This window comes from Rousettus aegyptiacus, unplaced genomic scaffold (assembly GCF_014176215.1).
Source record: "Rousettus aegyptiacus isolate mRouAeg1 unplaced genomic scaffold, mRouAeg1.p scaffold_m13_p_8, whole genome shotgun sequence".
Classification (NCBI taxonomy): Eukaryota; Metazoa; Chordata; class Mammalia; order Chiroptera; family Pteropodidae; genus Rousettus; species Rousettus aegyptiacus.
This window is the reverse complement of record NW_023416311.1, coordinates 27,112,139-27,126,349: the sequence shown is the minus strand read 5'-3', so window position 1 is coordinate 27,126,349 and position 14,211 is coordinate 27,112,139. Positions and strand designations below refer to the sequence as shown.

General features: G+C 45.3%; 1 protein-coding gene and 1 pseudogene across 1 annotated transcript in view; one reads left to right on the top strand and one right to left on the bottom strand.

Moving 5' to 3' along the window:
* Positions 1 to 676: 676 nt before the first annotated feature.
* Positions 677 to 794, bottom strand: LOC118607482 (annotated as a pseudogene).
* A 5,448-nt stretch (positions 795 to 6,242) lies between these two features.
* Positions 6,243 to 14,211, top strand: part of FKBP6 (FKBP prolyl isomerase family member 6 (inactive)) — a 33,923-nt gene continuing 25,954 nt past the window's right edge. The window contains exons 1-5 of the mRNA XM_016146485.2: positions 6,243 to 6,478; positions 6,570 to 6,687; positions 7,136 to 7,222; positions 7,972 to 8,174; positions 9,418 to 9,537. Of these exons, the coding sequence (XP_016001971.2) occupies positions 6,422 to 6,478; positions 6,570 to 6,687; positions 7,136 to 7,222; positions 7,972 to 8,174; positions 9,418 to 9,537 (585 nt within the window). The 5' untranslated portion in view covers positions 6,243 to 6,421. The remainder of the gene's footprint in view (positions 6,479 to 6,569; positions 6,688 to 7,135; positions 7,223 to 7,971; positions 8,175 to 9,417; positions 9,538 to 14,211) is intronic.

Sequence of the window (14,211 nt, the reverse complement as noted above, 5' to 3'; positions counted from 1 at the left end):
AATGTCTGCCAGCCAAGGAGGTCGCCACCCCAGTGACAAGCAAAACTAAAGTCTGGTATAGACAGATAGAAAGTTAAATTTATTTTTTAATTCAAAAAATATTTATTGAGAATCGGCTACATGTCAAGCATTGAGCTGGGTATTATAAACATATTAAAGAACAAGACAGACAAGGTTTCCATCGTTTGAGTTTATGATGTATGGAGTAAGAGTGGTGTATAAGGTCATTAACTAGTTAATATAATAGTGGTAAATGCTATGAAAGAAGCAAACAATGTGAAAAAGGGGGATGGGATGACAGATTGCGTGAGGTACACTTTAGCAAGGGGCAGGGCAATATCTTTGAGGAGGGATGGTCGAGGTGAGAAAAATACACAGAAGCCAGCTACCTGAAAGGATACAGGAGGGTAGAACAGGCAATGGGTCAGCAAGTACAAAGGCCCTGAAGCTGAAAAGCACTTGGTATTTGTGAGATACACTAGAAAGGAGACCTGGGTAGCTGGGGTGTAGTAAGGGAGGAGGAACATTAAAAGATGAAGCCAGAGAGGTTGGCGAGGAGGGTTTTGTAGACTAGAGCAAAGGTTTGGATTTGATTTCAAGGGCAGTGAGAGCAACTGGAAGGTTTTAAGGCAAGGGAATATCATCTGATTTATTTTTATATGTTTATTTATTTGAACACCTATAACATCTGTCTTCCCAGGTGGTCTCCCATCCAAGTACTAACCAGGCCCGACCATGCTTAGCTTCCGAGATCAGATGAGATCAGGCACGTTAAGGGTGGCATGTCCATAGACTCTGATTTATATTTTTAAAGATCACTCCGGCCACTGTGTAGATAAAGGATCACAATAGCTTGAGCACTTGGACAGATGGATGGTGAAGCTGATAATGTACAAAGAAGATCAAGGTGAACAAACTAGAAAGGGGATCCAGAGTCAGATGCCTGAGGACATTCGGGGAGAAACTGAGTAGCCCAACAATCTGCAGATTTGAGCAAACAACAAAATCACCTGTAGGGCTTGTTAAACCTCAGTTTCTAGGCCCTGGCCCCAGAGTTTCTGATTCAGGAGTATGGGCACGGGCCCAAGAAATTTGCATTTGTAACAAGCATTGATGCTGCTGATCTGGGACTGACTCTTTAAGGACCACTGAAAACAGCAGTTAGACAGGCACTTGGAACTCTGGCACTTGGGAGACACCAGGCTGGCCAGGTATATACCACCTATATATATATCGTATATTTAAACCTATGGGAAAGGTTGGGATCTCTTAGGGACCAAAAATAGAGATGGGCAAGAGTCTAAGGATGACTCTGAGGTTGCTAACGATTAGAGGTCAGGAAGGGAAGGATGACTGAGAAAGGACAGCCAGTGAGGTAGAAGGAACATCAGGAGTGAGTGGTGACTAGGAAGCTGTGGAAGGCAGAATGGCCCCCTAAAGATATCCATCCCCTAATTCCTGGACTCTGTGATTATACCTCACATGGCAAAAGGGACTTTGAAGAAGATGTAATTATGGTCATAAACCTGAATTATCCAGGTGGGTTCAATTTAATCACATGACCCCTTAACAGCAGAGAACTTTCTTTGGCTGGAGTCAGAGATGCTACAGAAGAGGAAGCGAGAGGATTCCAAGCATGAGAAGGATTCAGCACACTGTTTGTGGCTGAGATGTCAGGGCCCATGTGCAAGGACAGGAGAGAGGCCTCTAAAAGCTAGGGGTGGTTCCTGGTTTTCAGCCAGCAAGGATATGGGGACCTCAGGCTTAGAGCTGCAAGGATCTGGATTTTCGAAATTGAATGAGCTTTAAAGTGGATTTCCCCCCAAACCCTCCAATCAGGCTGATGTTTTGATTTTAGCCCAGTGAGACCGATGTTAGAATTCTAACCTACAGACCTGTTAAAGAATAAATAGGTGTTGCTTTAAACAGCTAGGTTTGTGGTAATCTGTTGCAACATTGATAGAAAACAAATACAGAAGCCCAGGAAAAAGCATTTAAAGGTAAGAGAGGTCAACTTTATTGAATGCTGACAAGAGTCCAGCAATCTGAGGACAAAGAGATGTCTGATGAACAACAAAAGCAGTGGCAGGAGCAGGGCAAAGTGGTACATTAATGTGAGTTGGAGAGAAAAGAGAAGGTGAGGAGGTGGAGATAGAGCAAATGAAATCCTTTGCAGCAACTCTTTCCAGAAGTTTTTTGTGAAGAGTAGGACTGGGGCCACCTGTAGCAGGAGGGAGATGTGGGACAAAGGGAAGCTCATTTGTTTTATGATAGGAAATTTTCAGACACATATAAATGGAAGGAAATGATACAGTAGTCAAGGCCAAACTGGTGCAGGACAGAAAGGGTACCCAAAGTCCTTGAGCAAACAGGAGTGCAAGGACCCAGGGACCAAGCCAGAGGGTCTGGGATCCAAGGCCATTCTTCCTTTGCACCATGAAGGCATAGGTGCAGCAGATTCTGTGGATTTGGTGATGGGAAAGTGAGAGAGCCATCATTTTGTTTTCTCAGGAACTAGGCGTAAGGTAAACGCATGACGCGTGACATGCCGAGAGAAGTCTTAAAAGCAAGTCTTTATTGGGAGAGCGCTCCCAGGCGAGGTTCTCTGGTCCAGAGAGGAGAGGGGCCAGAGAAGTCATGCCCTGGGACAGGAGGGCGTAGTTTCTACAGGGTTTTGTAGGGGTAGGGTATAGAATGGGGAATGTCTATAGAGCATCTGGATTAGGGTGCTGGCGGATTAGGGAATTAGGGTAGTGGCACCAGGGCTTTAGGGTGGGCCCTTGTCCGGATTCCAATGTCAAGCTGGGAAGCCTCCAAGCAGACCCCCAGTGACCTAACATCCCAAACTCTTTGGTATAGGGGCACCAAGTCAAATCTAGCTACTTCCTGCTGACCAGGGGCAAATAGGTTGGGGGTCTGAGGCCGGGACTTCGGTGGGGAAGCGAGCATATGGATGTAAAAGTAGCTGGTTCACCATGATCCAGGAGACTTCGCGGATGCATTCCTGAATGAATCGGAGTACACATGGGACTATTATTAGTAGAATACAGAGAAGAAGGACAGGCCCTAGAATTGGTGCAATTAAGGTAATGAGAGTGGATCTCCACCAAGAGAGGAGTGTGTTGTCCTCTCGGTGGGACTGGCAGAGGAAAAAGTGCCAATGGACGGGAGGAGTAGCTTGTGGTTGTGTAGGGGCAATGACTGGGTTACTTGGAGATAGGTGAAGGGTGAGGAGAAGGAGAGACAGAAGTTTGGCGGTGGAGATGGATCCTGGTGGGCCCCAGGGGTTCAATAGACCATGCATCGCGGGGTGGAGCATGCGCCAGGCGAGTCAGGTGGTACCGGCACCGATGACCCAGGAGTTTGGCAGCTATCGGTGTGGTCAGGATGACAGTGTGTGGACCTGACCACCGAGGTTCCAGTGACCGAGGCTGTAGCTCCTTGAGGAGGACCTGGTCCCCCAGAGACAGCAGATCACTATTTGAGGAAGCTGGTCCAGTAGCTGGGTCTGTTGTAGGGGCTGGGAGGCATGAGTCCACATGCTGTCTGAGTAAGCTCCGGAGGAGAGAGAGATAAGGTAAATAAGAGATCAGTGGAGGGGGAATTATGGGTAAATCATGGGTAAGGAGAAAGGGTCTCCTATAAAGGAGTTCAAAGGGGCTGAGACCAGAAGGGGTCCGAGGTGAGGCTCAAAGGCGGGTAAAAGCCAGAGGCAAGAGAGTAGGCCACAGCAGGCCACGATATACAAGCCTCTAGGGAGAGTTTGGTGAGCTGATCTTTGAGGAGACCGTTGGCTCGCTCAACCTTACCCAAAGACTGGGGGCGGTATGGGATATGGAGTCTCCAGGCGATGTGCAGAGCTTCAGAGACAAGTTGTACTACCTTGGAGATGAAGGCAGGACCATTATCAGATTGAATGGTCCTGGAGAGGCCAAATCTTGGGATGATGTGTTCTAGTAAAGTAGAGGCGACTACGTCAGCCTACGTCAGCCGTTTCTTTAGCAGTGGGATAGGTGTCTATCCAACCTGTAAAGGTGTCAACAAGGGTCAGAATAAACCAAAAAGACCAGTGTCTGGGCATATGGGTAAAGTCAATTTGCCAATCTTCACCAGGCTGGTGGCCGCGGAGCTGGTAGGTAGTGGCATGGGATCAGATGGCACCTCGAGAAGATGTTTTGGAACAGGTAAAACACTCAGCATGGACCTGTTGAATTATAGATTGGAGAGAGGGGTGGTAAAAGAGAGGCTCTAGAAAACGATATAAAGCTTTGGGCCCAATATGTAGGGTTTGATGGACCTCAGTGACGATAGCAGCCGCTTGGTGTTGAGGAAGTGCTAGTCCTCCATTGAGGAAGATCCACCCCTTAGGCGTGGGGGTTCCTCCCCTGGAAAGGTCTGTTGTTCGGGTAGGGAATAAGAAGGTTTAGTCGGGGTGGTGAGGAAGAGAACAGAGGCCGGCGGCAGCCGGGCAGTGAGAATGAGTGTGATAGCATCTGCATGAGCCTTGCCATGAGCTACAGGATTGTCAAGGGACTGGTGTTCCTTGCAGTGAATGATGGCTACCTGTTTGGGAAGCTGTATGGCTTCAATGAGTTTGTGGATAAGAGGGCCATTTTCACCAATTCCTGTATAGGGTTTTGAGGGCCCTCCTCAGAAAAAGACCTTAACCACTTTTCTATTTGAGAGAGATCCTGTAAAGAGAAAGGAACATGGATTCGGACAACACCTTCAGTCCCGGCGACCTCGAAGAGGGCAGAGGAGATCAGAGTCAGGGGCAGGGGCAGAGCAAGAACACGGGTATAGGCTGAGACGGGGGATGGAGCAGGTAGAAGCAGAGGAGGAAGAGAAGGGTATATTGGGTGAGTGGTGGAGTCTGGTGAGATGGGCGGCAGAGGAGAAACTGAGGGACTAGGGTAGGGAGGCGGTGGGGTAGGCAGGAGTGGAGGGGGAGAAAGGATTTCTGGAGGATCATTGAGAGGAGAGGCAAATGAATTGGTTGCAGCTTCATCTTCTGTGTCAGGGGTCGGTGAGGTGGAAGGTGTAGGGCCAGCCTCCGGAGCTAAGAGGACCTGAGCAATGGAACAACGAGAGCAGAGGGAGGGACAGGAGCGTAGATCCCAGCAAAGGCTTGCACATACGGAATTTCAGCCCACTTTTTTGTCCAATGACAGTAAGTGTCTAGATCTGTCAGAGTTTGGAAGTTACTAAAATTTGTTAAGAGACACCCAAGCAGAGTTTTGGGGTCCAATTTCGAATTAGACGCTCCCATGGTCTCAGCCACCTGGACAGGTGAAACCAGAAATCAGGCGTCCCCAAGACTCTGATTTAACCCAATGGCTGAAAGGACCGTGGAAAGTTAGAGACGTCTCTCGGAACTTACCAGGTCAGGAGTCAAATATGACAAAGGGTGCCCCTGACGCAGTCACAATTTTGCTTACGGTTATGGACAGATGGGAAAGTCAGGGGACCCGGTGGCAGGCCTGGCCTGGAGAGTGATGAGACAGAAAGGGAGCTTACCCTGTCCGACAGTAGAAGGTGGGCAGAGAAGATCCCGGACGAAAAGAGAGGAGAGGCCCCTCAAGGTCTCCCGGAGGCCAAGGGGCACAATCTCCTCTCCGGCTTCATCACCAAATGTTAGGTAAACGCATGACACGCCGAGAGAAGTTTTAAAGGCAAGCCTTTATTGGGAGAGTGCTCCCAGGCGAAGTTCTCTGGTCCAGAGAGAAGAGGGGCCAGAGAAGTCGCACCCTGGGATGGGAGGGCATAGTTTATATAGGGTTATGTGGGAGTAGGGTATAGAATGGGGAATGTCAGTAGAGCATCTGGATTAGGGTGGTGACAGATTAGGGAATTGGGGTAGTGGCACCAGGGCTTTAGGGTGGGCCCTTGTCCGGATTCCAATGTCAAGCTGGGAAGCCTCCAGGCAGACCCCTACGACCTAACACTAGGAAGTTCACTTTAACGGCCTGTCCCAGCCTAAACCTCTCTGAAAGCAAAGGAGAAAGAAGGAAGGTGAAAATAACGAGAGGCCTGTCTCTTCCAGCAGTGGGCTCTTGTCCTCATTGGTGCACTCCCGTCACGTGCCCCACGGTGCGTCCTCACCACTTGCCTGTCTGTTGCCCACGCCTTCCCTACATGCCCCACCGCACGCTCCCACCACTTGCTGCGCAGGTTCCTTTTTTTCCTACCACGGGCCCCATGGTGCACCGCGCCCCCCTGTCACGTGTCCCACTGCACCTTCGGTGGGCGCAAGGGTGGTTGGCTGCGGTTGGAACTAAGCGATTAGCGCCTCCTCGAGGCCAGGGAACGGAATGCCGCCATTTGCAGCTGACCGCAGGGTATAAAGGCGGAGGCGGGGACGCCTTCGGGTCTTTCACTGGCAGAGAGAGGACGATAGGACTGAGGGCTCCTCCGCGTGGACATGATGGGGAGCACCTGGACCCCACGAATCAGACGAGGGGACTGCGCCCCTCGCCAGGTGAGGAGGGTCCTGCCAAGTCAGGGGCGGGGGCATCAGAGGCAGGGTGTAGTCTGAGGGCTCATAGGTCTTGTGTTTCATTCCCACCAAGTCTCCCTACCAGAGATTAAGTCAGTGGATGCTGGACATTTCTGGAGACCGGGGTGTGCTGAAGGACATCATCCGAGAGGGTGCTGGCGAGCTGGTGACACCGGATGCTTCAGTGCTAGGTACGGCCTGCGGGCCCGGTGCCATCTGTCCTCTGGAAGCTGGCGATATGAGAGGCCTGGTGGTTTCGAGGGCAGCAAACGTTTCACTGCAGTTTATTTTGGTGGAGAGGGGAGGCTACGTTTAAAAAAATAAATCGTATTTCTATCCAGTAGAACATGCTTTCTTAGAATTGGGGTTTTAAGCGAAAGCTAGGGAACTCATATCACCTTTGCATGATGCCATTCTGAACAAGGGACACTCCCAGGCCCACCAGCCAAACTCCTGAACATCAGAGCCAAAGGTCAGGCATCCAAACATTAAGCAAAGGTTTGTTCCTATCACTCAGGGTATGGAGCAGTTGAAGCACATCTAATTCTATTGTTTTTGTATGATAAAGAGTCTGATGTTATAGAGGTGAAGGTATTCTTGGTCCATTTTTCCTCACCATGTGTCTTTCATCTGCCCTAGTGAAATATTCTGGATACCTGGAGCACATGGACAAGCCTTTTGATTCTAATTGCCTTAGGAAAACTCGGCTAATGAAACTTGGAGAGGGTAAGTTCAGATTAGGAGCTAAAAAAGAAGGGGTTTGTTTTTAGGAATTGTCGAAGAGCATTACCCTGGGACTAGAACACTGTCCAAAGCACAGATTGCTAAACCAGCCACTTTCTTTCCACATTCCCCCTTGAGACCTAGGTATTTGGGAGATGGTGTACCTCGCAAGGTTTTCTTTGCATCCTGACTTCACCATTGGGTATTGTGTTTTCATTTGTCCATTCATTAAGTAAACATCTATCGAATGCTTACTATGCACAATGCATGGTGAAAAGAAAGGATGTACCCAGATGATTAAAACATTTTGGCCAGTGTGGTGGAGGAGATTGACCTGCGTTCAGACAACCAACCCGGTAGAATCAGATAAATGCCTGGGAGGTTTAAGCAGTATTGTAGGGGTACTTAATGAAGGCACCATGAACTCTAGCTGGGAAGATCAGAGGGTTCATGGAAGAGGGGGCATTTGAAATGAGCCTTGAAGTTAGAATAAGATTTCAATCAGGGCAGAAGCTGGGCATGGGGTGAGGAGGAAAGAACTATGTGACAAAGATGTAGAGGCCAGAATGCTGCAGTGCCTGGAGACATTAGACTTGGGGATGGAGGTGGTAGTGGGAGACAAGGCTGAAAAGTGAGTTGAGATGTCTTGGAATACTATGTGGAGAGATTTGGGTGTTAAGGACGAAAAAATTGATGGCATTGGAACAGGTTACTGGACAAGCTTCAACAAAGTTCTTTGTCCTTTCTTCCAGATATTACACTTTGGGGCATGGAGCTGGGACTTCTGAGCATGCGGAGGGGAGAGCTGGCCAGGTTTCTGTTCAAACCGACCTATGCCTATGGAACACTGGGCTGTCCGCCCTTGATCCCCCGAGATGCCACTGTCCTGTTTGAGATTGAGCTGCTTGACTTCCTGGATTCTGCTGAGTCAGACAAGTTTTGTGCCCTCTCATCTGTAAGTTGTGGAGTACATATATCAGCACTTTGTAGAGAAAGGGTTGAGTTTGTGTTTTGGTAATTATCCTGCCCTGCCGATGATCCTCTGGCCCAAGTCCCACCCTAAGGATCCTGTGCAGTGGTGGTGGAGTTCCCTCACTTTCCAGTATTGCCTGTCTTAGTTCTGGCTGTTGTGTGTGGGTAACTATGCTAGGCCAAGGTCAGGCTGTGGTTTTGTTATAGACCAGCAGTTTAAGCTGATCCTTTGCCCTATTTCTCCCTGCAAAACAGTAAACACTTGCTTGTCAATATTACGTTTGGGTTCCAGCAAGTCAGGCATTGGTAGCTCATAATTAAGGTGACCATATGTATAATTTGTTACCCAGCCCAGGACAGTTGAGAGTGAAAGGGATTATCACTTGGATGGAATACCAGGACATCAGGTGTAAACTTAAGTTTTTTGTGTCTTTGAACTTGAATCAAATGAGGACATATGGCCTCCATCCTCATAATATAAATATTGTCATTTCTTTGTTGCCTTTGACCCATCCCATAGAAATAGGGCCTCTAATCTCATCAGCAGTCATGTGCAGTCAGTGTCATGCTATTTCACACTGACTCTGTATGCAACCTTAAAGGTTCACCCTAGGTTTACATCTGTATATGGTATCTCTCAAGCTAAACAGCCCCCTTTTTAAAATTTTTACACACTACAGAGGTTCTTGCATATGCCTGGGTCTCATCTCTGGTGTACTGATTTAGAATCTCTGGGGGTGGAGCCAGGACATCTGTGTATAAAAAGAGGCTCTTTGAGTGATTCTGATATATGTACTCAAGGTAGTGCATTTTGTTTATAAGTGCATTTTGTTTATAAAGACCAGTAGGGCCCTGGGCAGACCAAGACCTGTTAAATGCTTAGTGGATAAATGGCTGCTGTGAGTTCTGATTTCTGTGCTTAACAAGTTCCATCAGTTTCTAATCCCATGGGAAACTGCTGCTTTAGGGAGCATCTCTTGGAGGACTATAGAAGTAGCTCTCCTTTTGGCTTTAGTCTGTGAAGTGGGGGCAGTGATAACACCGACCTGTTGTGGCTGCTGTTGAGATTCACAGAGATGACCTCTGCAGAGATGTCTCACCCAGCGCTTGGCACACATATGACAGTAAACAAAAGTTCGTAATCTGAAGGAGAAAAACTAACAACTGTAATTATACTTGCATCATGGCTTTAAGTTTCCTTGCTGGTGTCTTTGTCTTTGGTTCAGGTGCAACAAGATCAGTTTCCACTTCAGAAGGTCCTAAAAGTGGCAGCTACTGAACGGGAGTTTGGCAACTACCTTTTCCGCCAAAATCGTTTCTATGACGCCAAAGTGAGATATAAACGGGTAAGAATGCTTTAAAAGAATGTTTGTTTAGACCCTGAAAATTTCCTTGTTTAAAAGACATAGACCTGTCTCTTTCTCTACTCTTCATACACAACCGTTAAGAAAAATCTCATTAAACCTTCTTGTGCCAGATGGCTGATGACTGGGAGAGGAGACAAGGGATTTGAGGGGAACCTGTAATGACCTGTGTCTGGTACTGTATGCTAGTTTCATGGCTGTGTTCAGGCTCTGAAAACTCATTGAGCTGTACACTTATTTTTGTGCTTAGTTGTGTGTGTGTGTGTGTCTGTGTACATATACATATGTGTATATAACATGCACATATGTATATATATGTGTATACATATATATGTATATACATAATATACATATATAAAGTTTTTTAAATCCAGTAAAAATTTTTAAAATTCTCATCTTAGTGTTAAGTCTTTGGTTTACCAACTAATTTTTCTACTCCTCTGTGAAGTTTGCTGTTTTCATTTCCTGTCCAACAGTGGAGATTCATCTAACTCTCTGAGGTGACTCCATTCTCACCAAGCTCCTGATTGTGATTTTGCTTCTTGTGTAGGTTATAATGACAGGAATTCACTGTGATTTGTAACTCATTCAACAAATATTATGAGCACTTTTTGTGTGCCATACTCTGTGCCTTAGGTTCTAGACACAAACAGGACAGAATTTATAGAGTCTGGAGGTATTCTGATTTTATGTCTCAATTATGTACTGAGAGCCTAAATCATTCAGGATTTGCATTTGGCTGCAAGCAATAAAATCCTGAAAAACAGTTCTTTAAGTAAACTAAAGATTTAATTTTTCCTCATATAAAAAGGGAGGCAGTTCAAGGCTGATATAACAGTTCCATGAATCCACCATGGATTCTGGTTCTTTCTGTCTTTCATCTGACCTGCCCTTAAATGTGTCCTTGGGCTTTTTTTTTTTCCTCCAAGATGATCATTCAACTTATAACATCACACGATCATCTGGGCAGGAAGAAAGGAGGGAAGAAGAGTCTCGTGTGTTTATGACTTCTCTTTATATTTCACTGACCATGTTAAATGGGCACCATTAGCTATACAGGGAGCCGGGAAAAGTACTTTTTAAGTTATTACATTGCTGCTTTGAATGGAATGAAGGTGGTTAGGAGAAGAGGAGGGGAATAGATATTGGGGAAGCAGCTAACAGTACCTGCCACATTTCGTTTATATGAATATGCTTCAGAGATAGAAAAGGGGAGAGCATGCATGTACCTGTCTTTTGGAATGCTGACAAAAATCAAGTTCTTAAACTTGGAAGGTACAGATTTTGGCTCACGGTTAGGTTGAATCATGGATACTACTTGCAAAGTTTCTTGAGAAACTGCTCACTTAAAAAAACATTTTCCCATATAAAACCGATCACTTCTTCCATAACTTAGTCCTATTTCTTAGGTCTGATCCCCTGAGGCAGTCTCTTTTTAATAATATCTGCTGTTTTTCTGGTATTCTGCATTTACAAATGATATGCTTTAGTTGCTGTTTTTTAAATTTATTTATTTTAGTTTCAAGTACATTGGTTAGACATCTATATAGTTCGTAAAATGATCCCCCCAATTGCTCCTTCCCTCCCCTGACCCTCCTCCTAGCCAACTTATTAACGCTGTGCTCCCCATCTCCATGACCATCCATTAGTTACTAATTTGTACTTCTTTAACCCTTCACCCCATTCTCCCAACCCCCAAACCTCTCCCCTCTGTCCATCATCAAATTGTCTACTATATTTGTGAGTCTCTTTTTGATTAGTTTGTTCTTTTTATTCCTTAGATTCCACATGTAAGTGAAATCATATAATATTTATCTTTGTCTACTTTAAATACCTCTGAGGTCCATCAAAACAGTATCTTTTTCCATCCCCTTTCTTTTATATGTAGGGGTCTTGTTTTCTTATCCTGTCAGCCACTCTATCTTTTAGTTGGAGCACTTAATTCTTTTCCATTTAAGGTACTTACTGATAGGAATATAGTTGTTACCATTCTTTATTCCTGTTTTTGATGTATACTTTTTTTCTTAAGTCTCTCCAAGGGGGCTTAAGAGGTGCAGAAGTACTGGATACCACCAGCACTTCCGCACCTTTTTTGTAATAGTGGCTTGGTGATGATAAATTCCTTTAGCTTATTTTTGTCTCAGAAGCTCTTTACCTGTCCTTCAATTCTAAATGATAGTTTTACTAGATAAATCATTCTTGGTTGTAGATCCTGGGTCTTCATCCTGTTGAATATTTTGTTCCAAGTCCTTCTGTCCTGCATAGTTTATTTTGAGAAATCAGTTGCCAATCTTATGAGTGCTTCCTTATAGGTAACTGTCTGTTTTTCTCTTGCTGCTTTTAATAGTCTTTCTTTGTATTTAACCTTTGGCATTTTAATTATGATGTGTCTTGGTGTGGGCCTCTTTGGATCCCTGATTTTTGGAATTCTCTGAGCTTCCTGGGGTTTTATGTCCATTTCCTTCACCAGGTTAGGGAAGTTCTCCATCATTATTTTTTCAAACGGCTATTCAACATCTTGATTTTCTTCAGTTACATTGATCAGATAGATATTTGGACTCTTAATAGTGTCCCATATGCTTCTTAAATTATTTTTCTTGGCATCTTATCTCTTGCAATTCTGATGTGTGTCCTTGGCTTTCCTGTCCTCTAGATAGGGCATTTGATCCTTTATTCACTTTGTTTATTCCATTTAATATACTTCTCATCTCAGATAATGTGTTCTTCATTTCAGACTGGTTCCTTTCTCTAATTTCCATTTCCATTTTTATGTTTCTTTATTTCTTTATTGAGTTCTCACTGAATTTATCTAGACTTCCCAAAAGTTCATTGAGCATCTTTATAACCAGTGTTTTGAAGTCTGCATCTGTTAGACTACTTGACTCCCTTATATCTGGATCTCTGTTCTGTTTTGTTATATGGTTTCTGCTTCTTTGTCTTCCCATTTTGACTGCCTTTTCGTGTCTGTTTCTATATACTAAGCAAAGCTCCTAATTCTCCTGGTCTTAGTGTGGATTTGTGAAGTAGGTGTCCAGTGGCATAATACTGAGAGGGGTTCAGCTGCAGGCCAAATTTAGCCCAAGCCTCTACGCCTTTGGGGCCACCTGTTAAGAGTCAGCAAGCAATCCACAGATGCTGTGCTTATAGTTGCCTTAGAAGTCCATACCAGAAACTGAGGCCAGCTGCCTCTAGTATGAGTCTAGGCGCTGTTTAGCAAGGAACACTTGACTCACTGAGGATGTACCTGGACGTGGCTTGGATGAGGCCCTGAGTTGGGGGAGGTGGGGTTTCAGGGAATCCCCTGGGTGGGGCAACCTTTGTTATCCAGTTTGATGACATCAAAGCGAAGGTGGTGCTGTTTCTGGTGCACTAGCAGTGGGGAGGGCTCAACAGGGAACAAAGGATACTGCCAGCACTTCTGCACAAAGCAAGCCTTCACTCCGACAATGTCTCCCTATAAGTCCCTGGTGCCTCCTGCGTGCAGCAGAATCAGCACTGGTGCTCAGAGAGAGCAGGTCTGTCACTGTGAAAATCTGCTCACAGACGCGGCCCCTTTAAGAGGCATCTGCCACTGCCGCAGCCTCCATCTCAGTCAGCTGCTTGGACCAGGCGGCCCCATGTCCTCGCCCCGTCCTACTTTCTGCCGTTGCAGAGTACTTTCTTGGATTTCTCCCTAGTTGTATGGCTTGTTCCTCTAGACCTCGGGTGATTTTTCCTTACTTCTGCTCCTTGTTTCTGTCATGACTTTGATTTGGTTGCCAGAGGAGTGAACAGAGCTGCTATCATCTATGCCATTTTTTTTTCCTCCTTTATTTGCTCTTTTTGATGTTTTTTTTAAAATTTCTTATTACACTATCTCTCTCACTTCTGCTTTCTCAGTATTGTCATAGTTTTTAAAACAGGTATTCAGCGTTATATTATTGAGGTTATTTAGTGTTATACCTGCTGAGCCAAGCTCTTCGCTATGCTTACATCCCCTTCCTTGTGAGCAGTCCCTTTTTGTACCTTGAATTGCCTCTCTTTTGCCTAGTTTTCCCTATACCTATCACTGTTTCTTCCTAAACTTTCTCACAACAGTAGAATGCCACTCCCATCTACTTTCCATGGGATCGTGCCTCTATTCGTCTAGCAGTTCCATGTTTTCTTGGGATTCCTGCCTGGAGCTCCAAGTCAGACAGAAGCTCTCTGGGCCTGCTACCCAGCTCTTATTCCAGGGTTGCTCTGTGATTCTGTTTTGTGGATCTCATGTTGTTTTTCTCAGTTTACTCTCTTGTTTTGGTGGAGCATATCCTTGCATGTCTAAAAATACACTTTAAACTTCACACTTAACAGGTGGTATAACAGTGCAGTATTGTGGGATGCAGGATTCAAGTCACCAGCCCTCAGATATTGAAGGATAATGTTCCAGCTTTTAGAATTGCTATTAAGTCTGATACCAGTTAGGTTCCTAGTCCTTGATATGTGACCTTTTATGTTCTTATGGAGACTTAAGAAGCTTTTTACCTATAGTGTTCTTAAATTTTACAGTGATGTACCTCTGTGTGTGTGCATTTTTTAAGTAGTTGTATTGAGTTCTTCATTTCATTCAGGAAATTTGTCATCAGCTCTGGGAAACTTTTCTTGAGTTCTCACTTTGATAATTTACTCTTGTTTCTG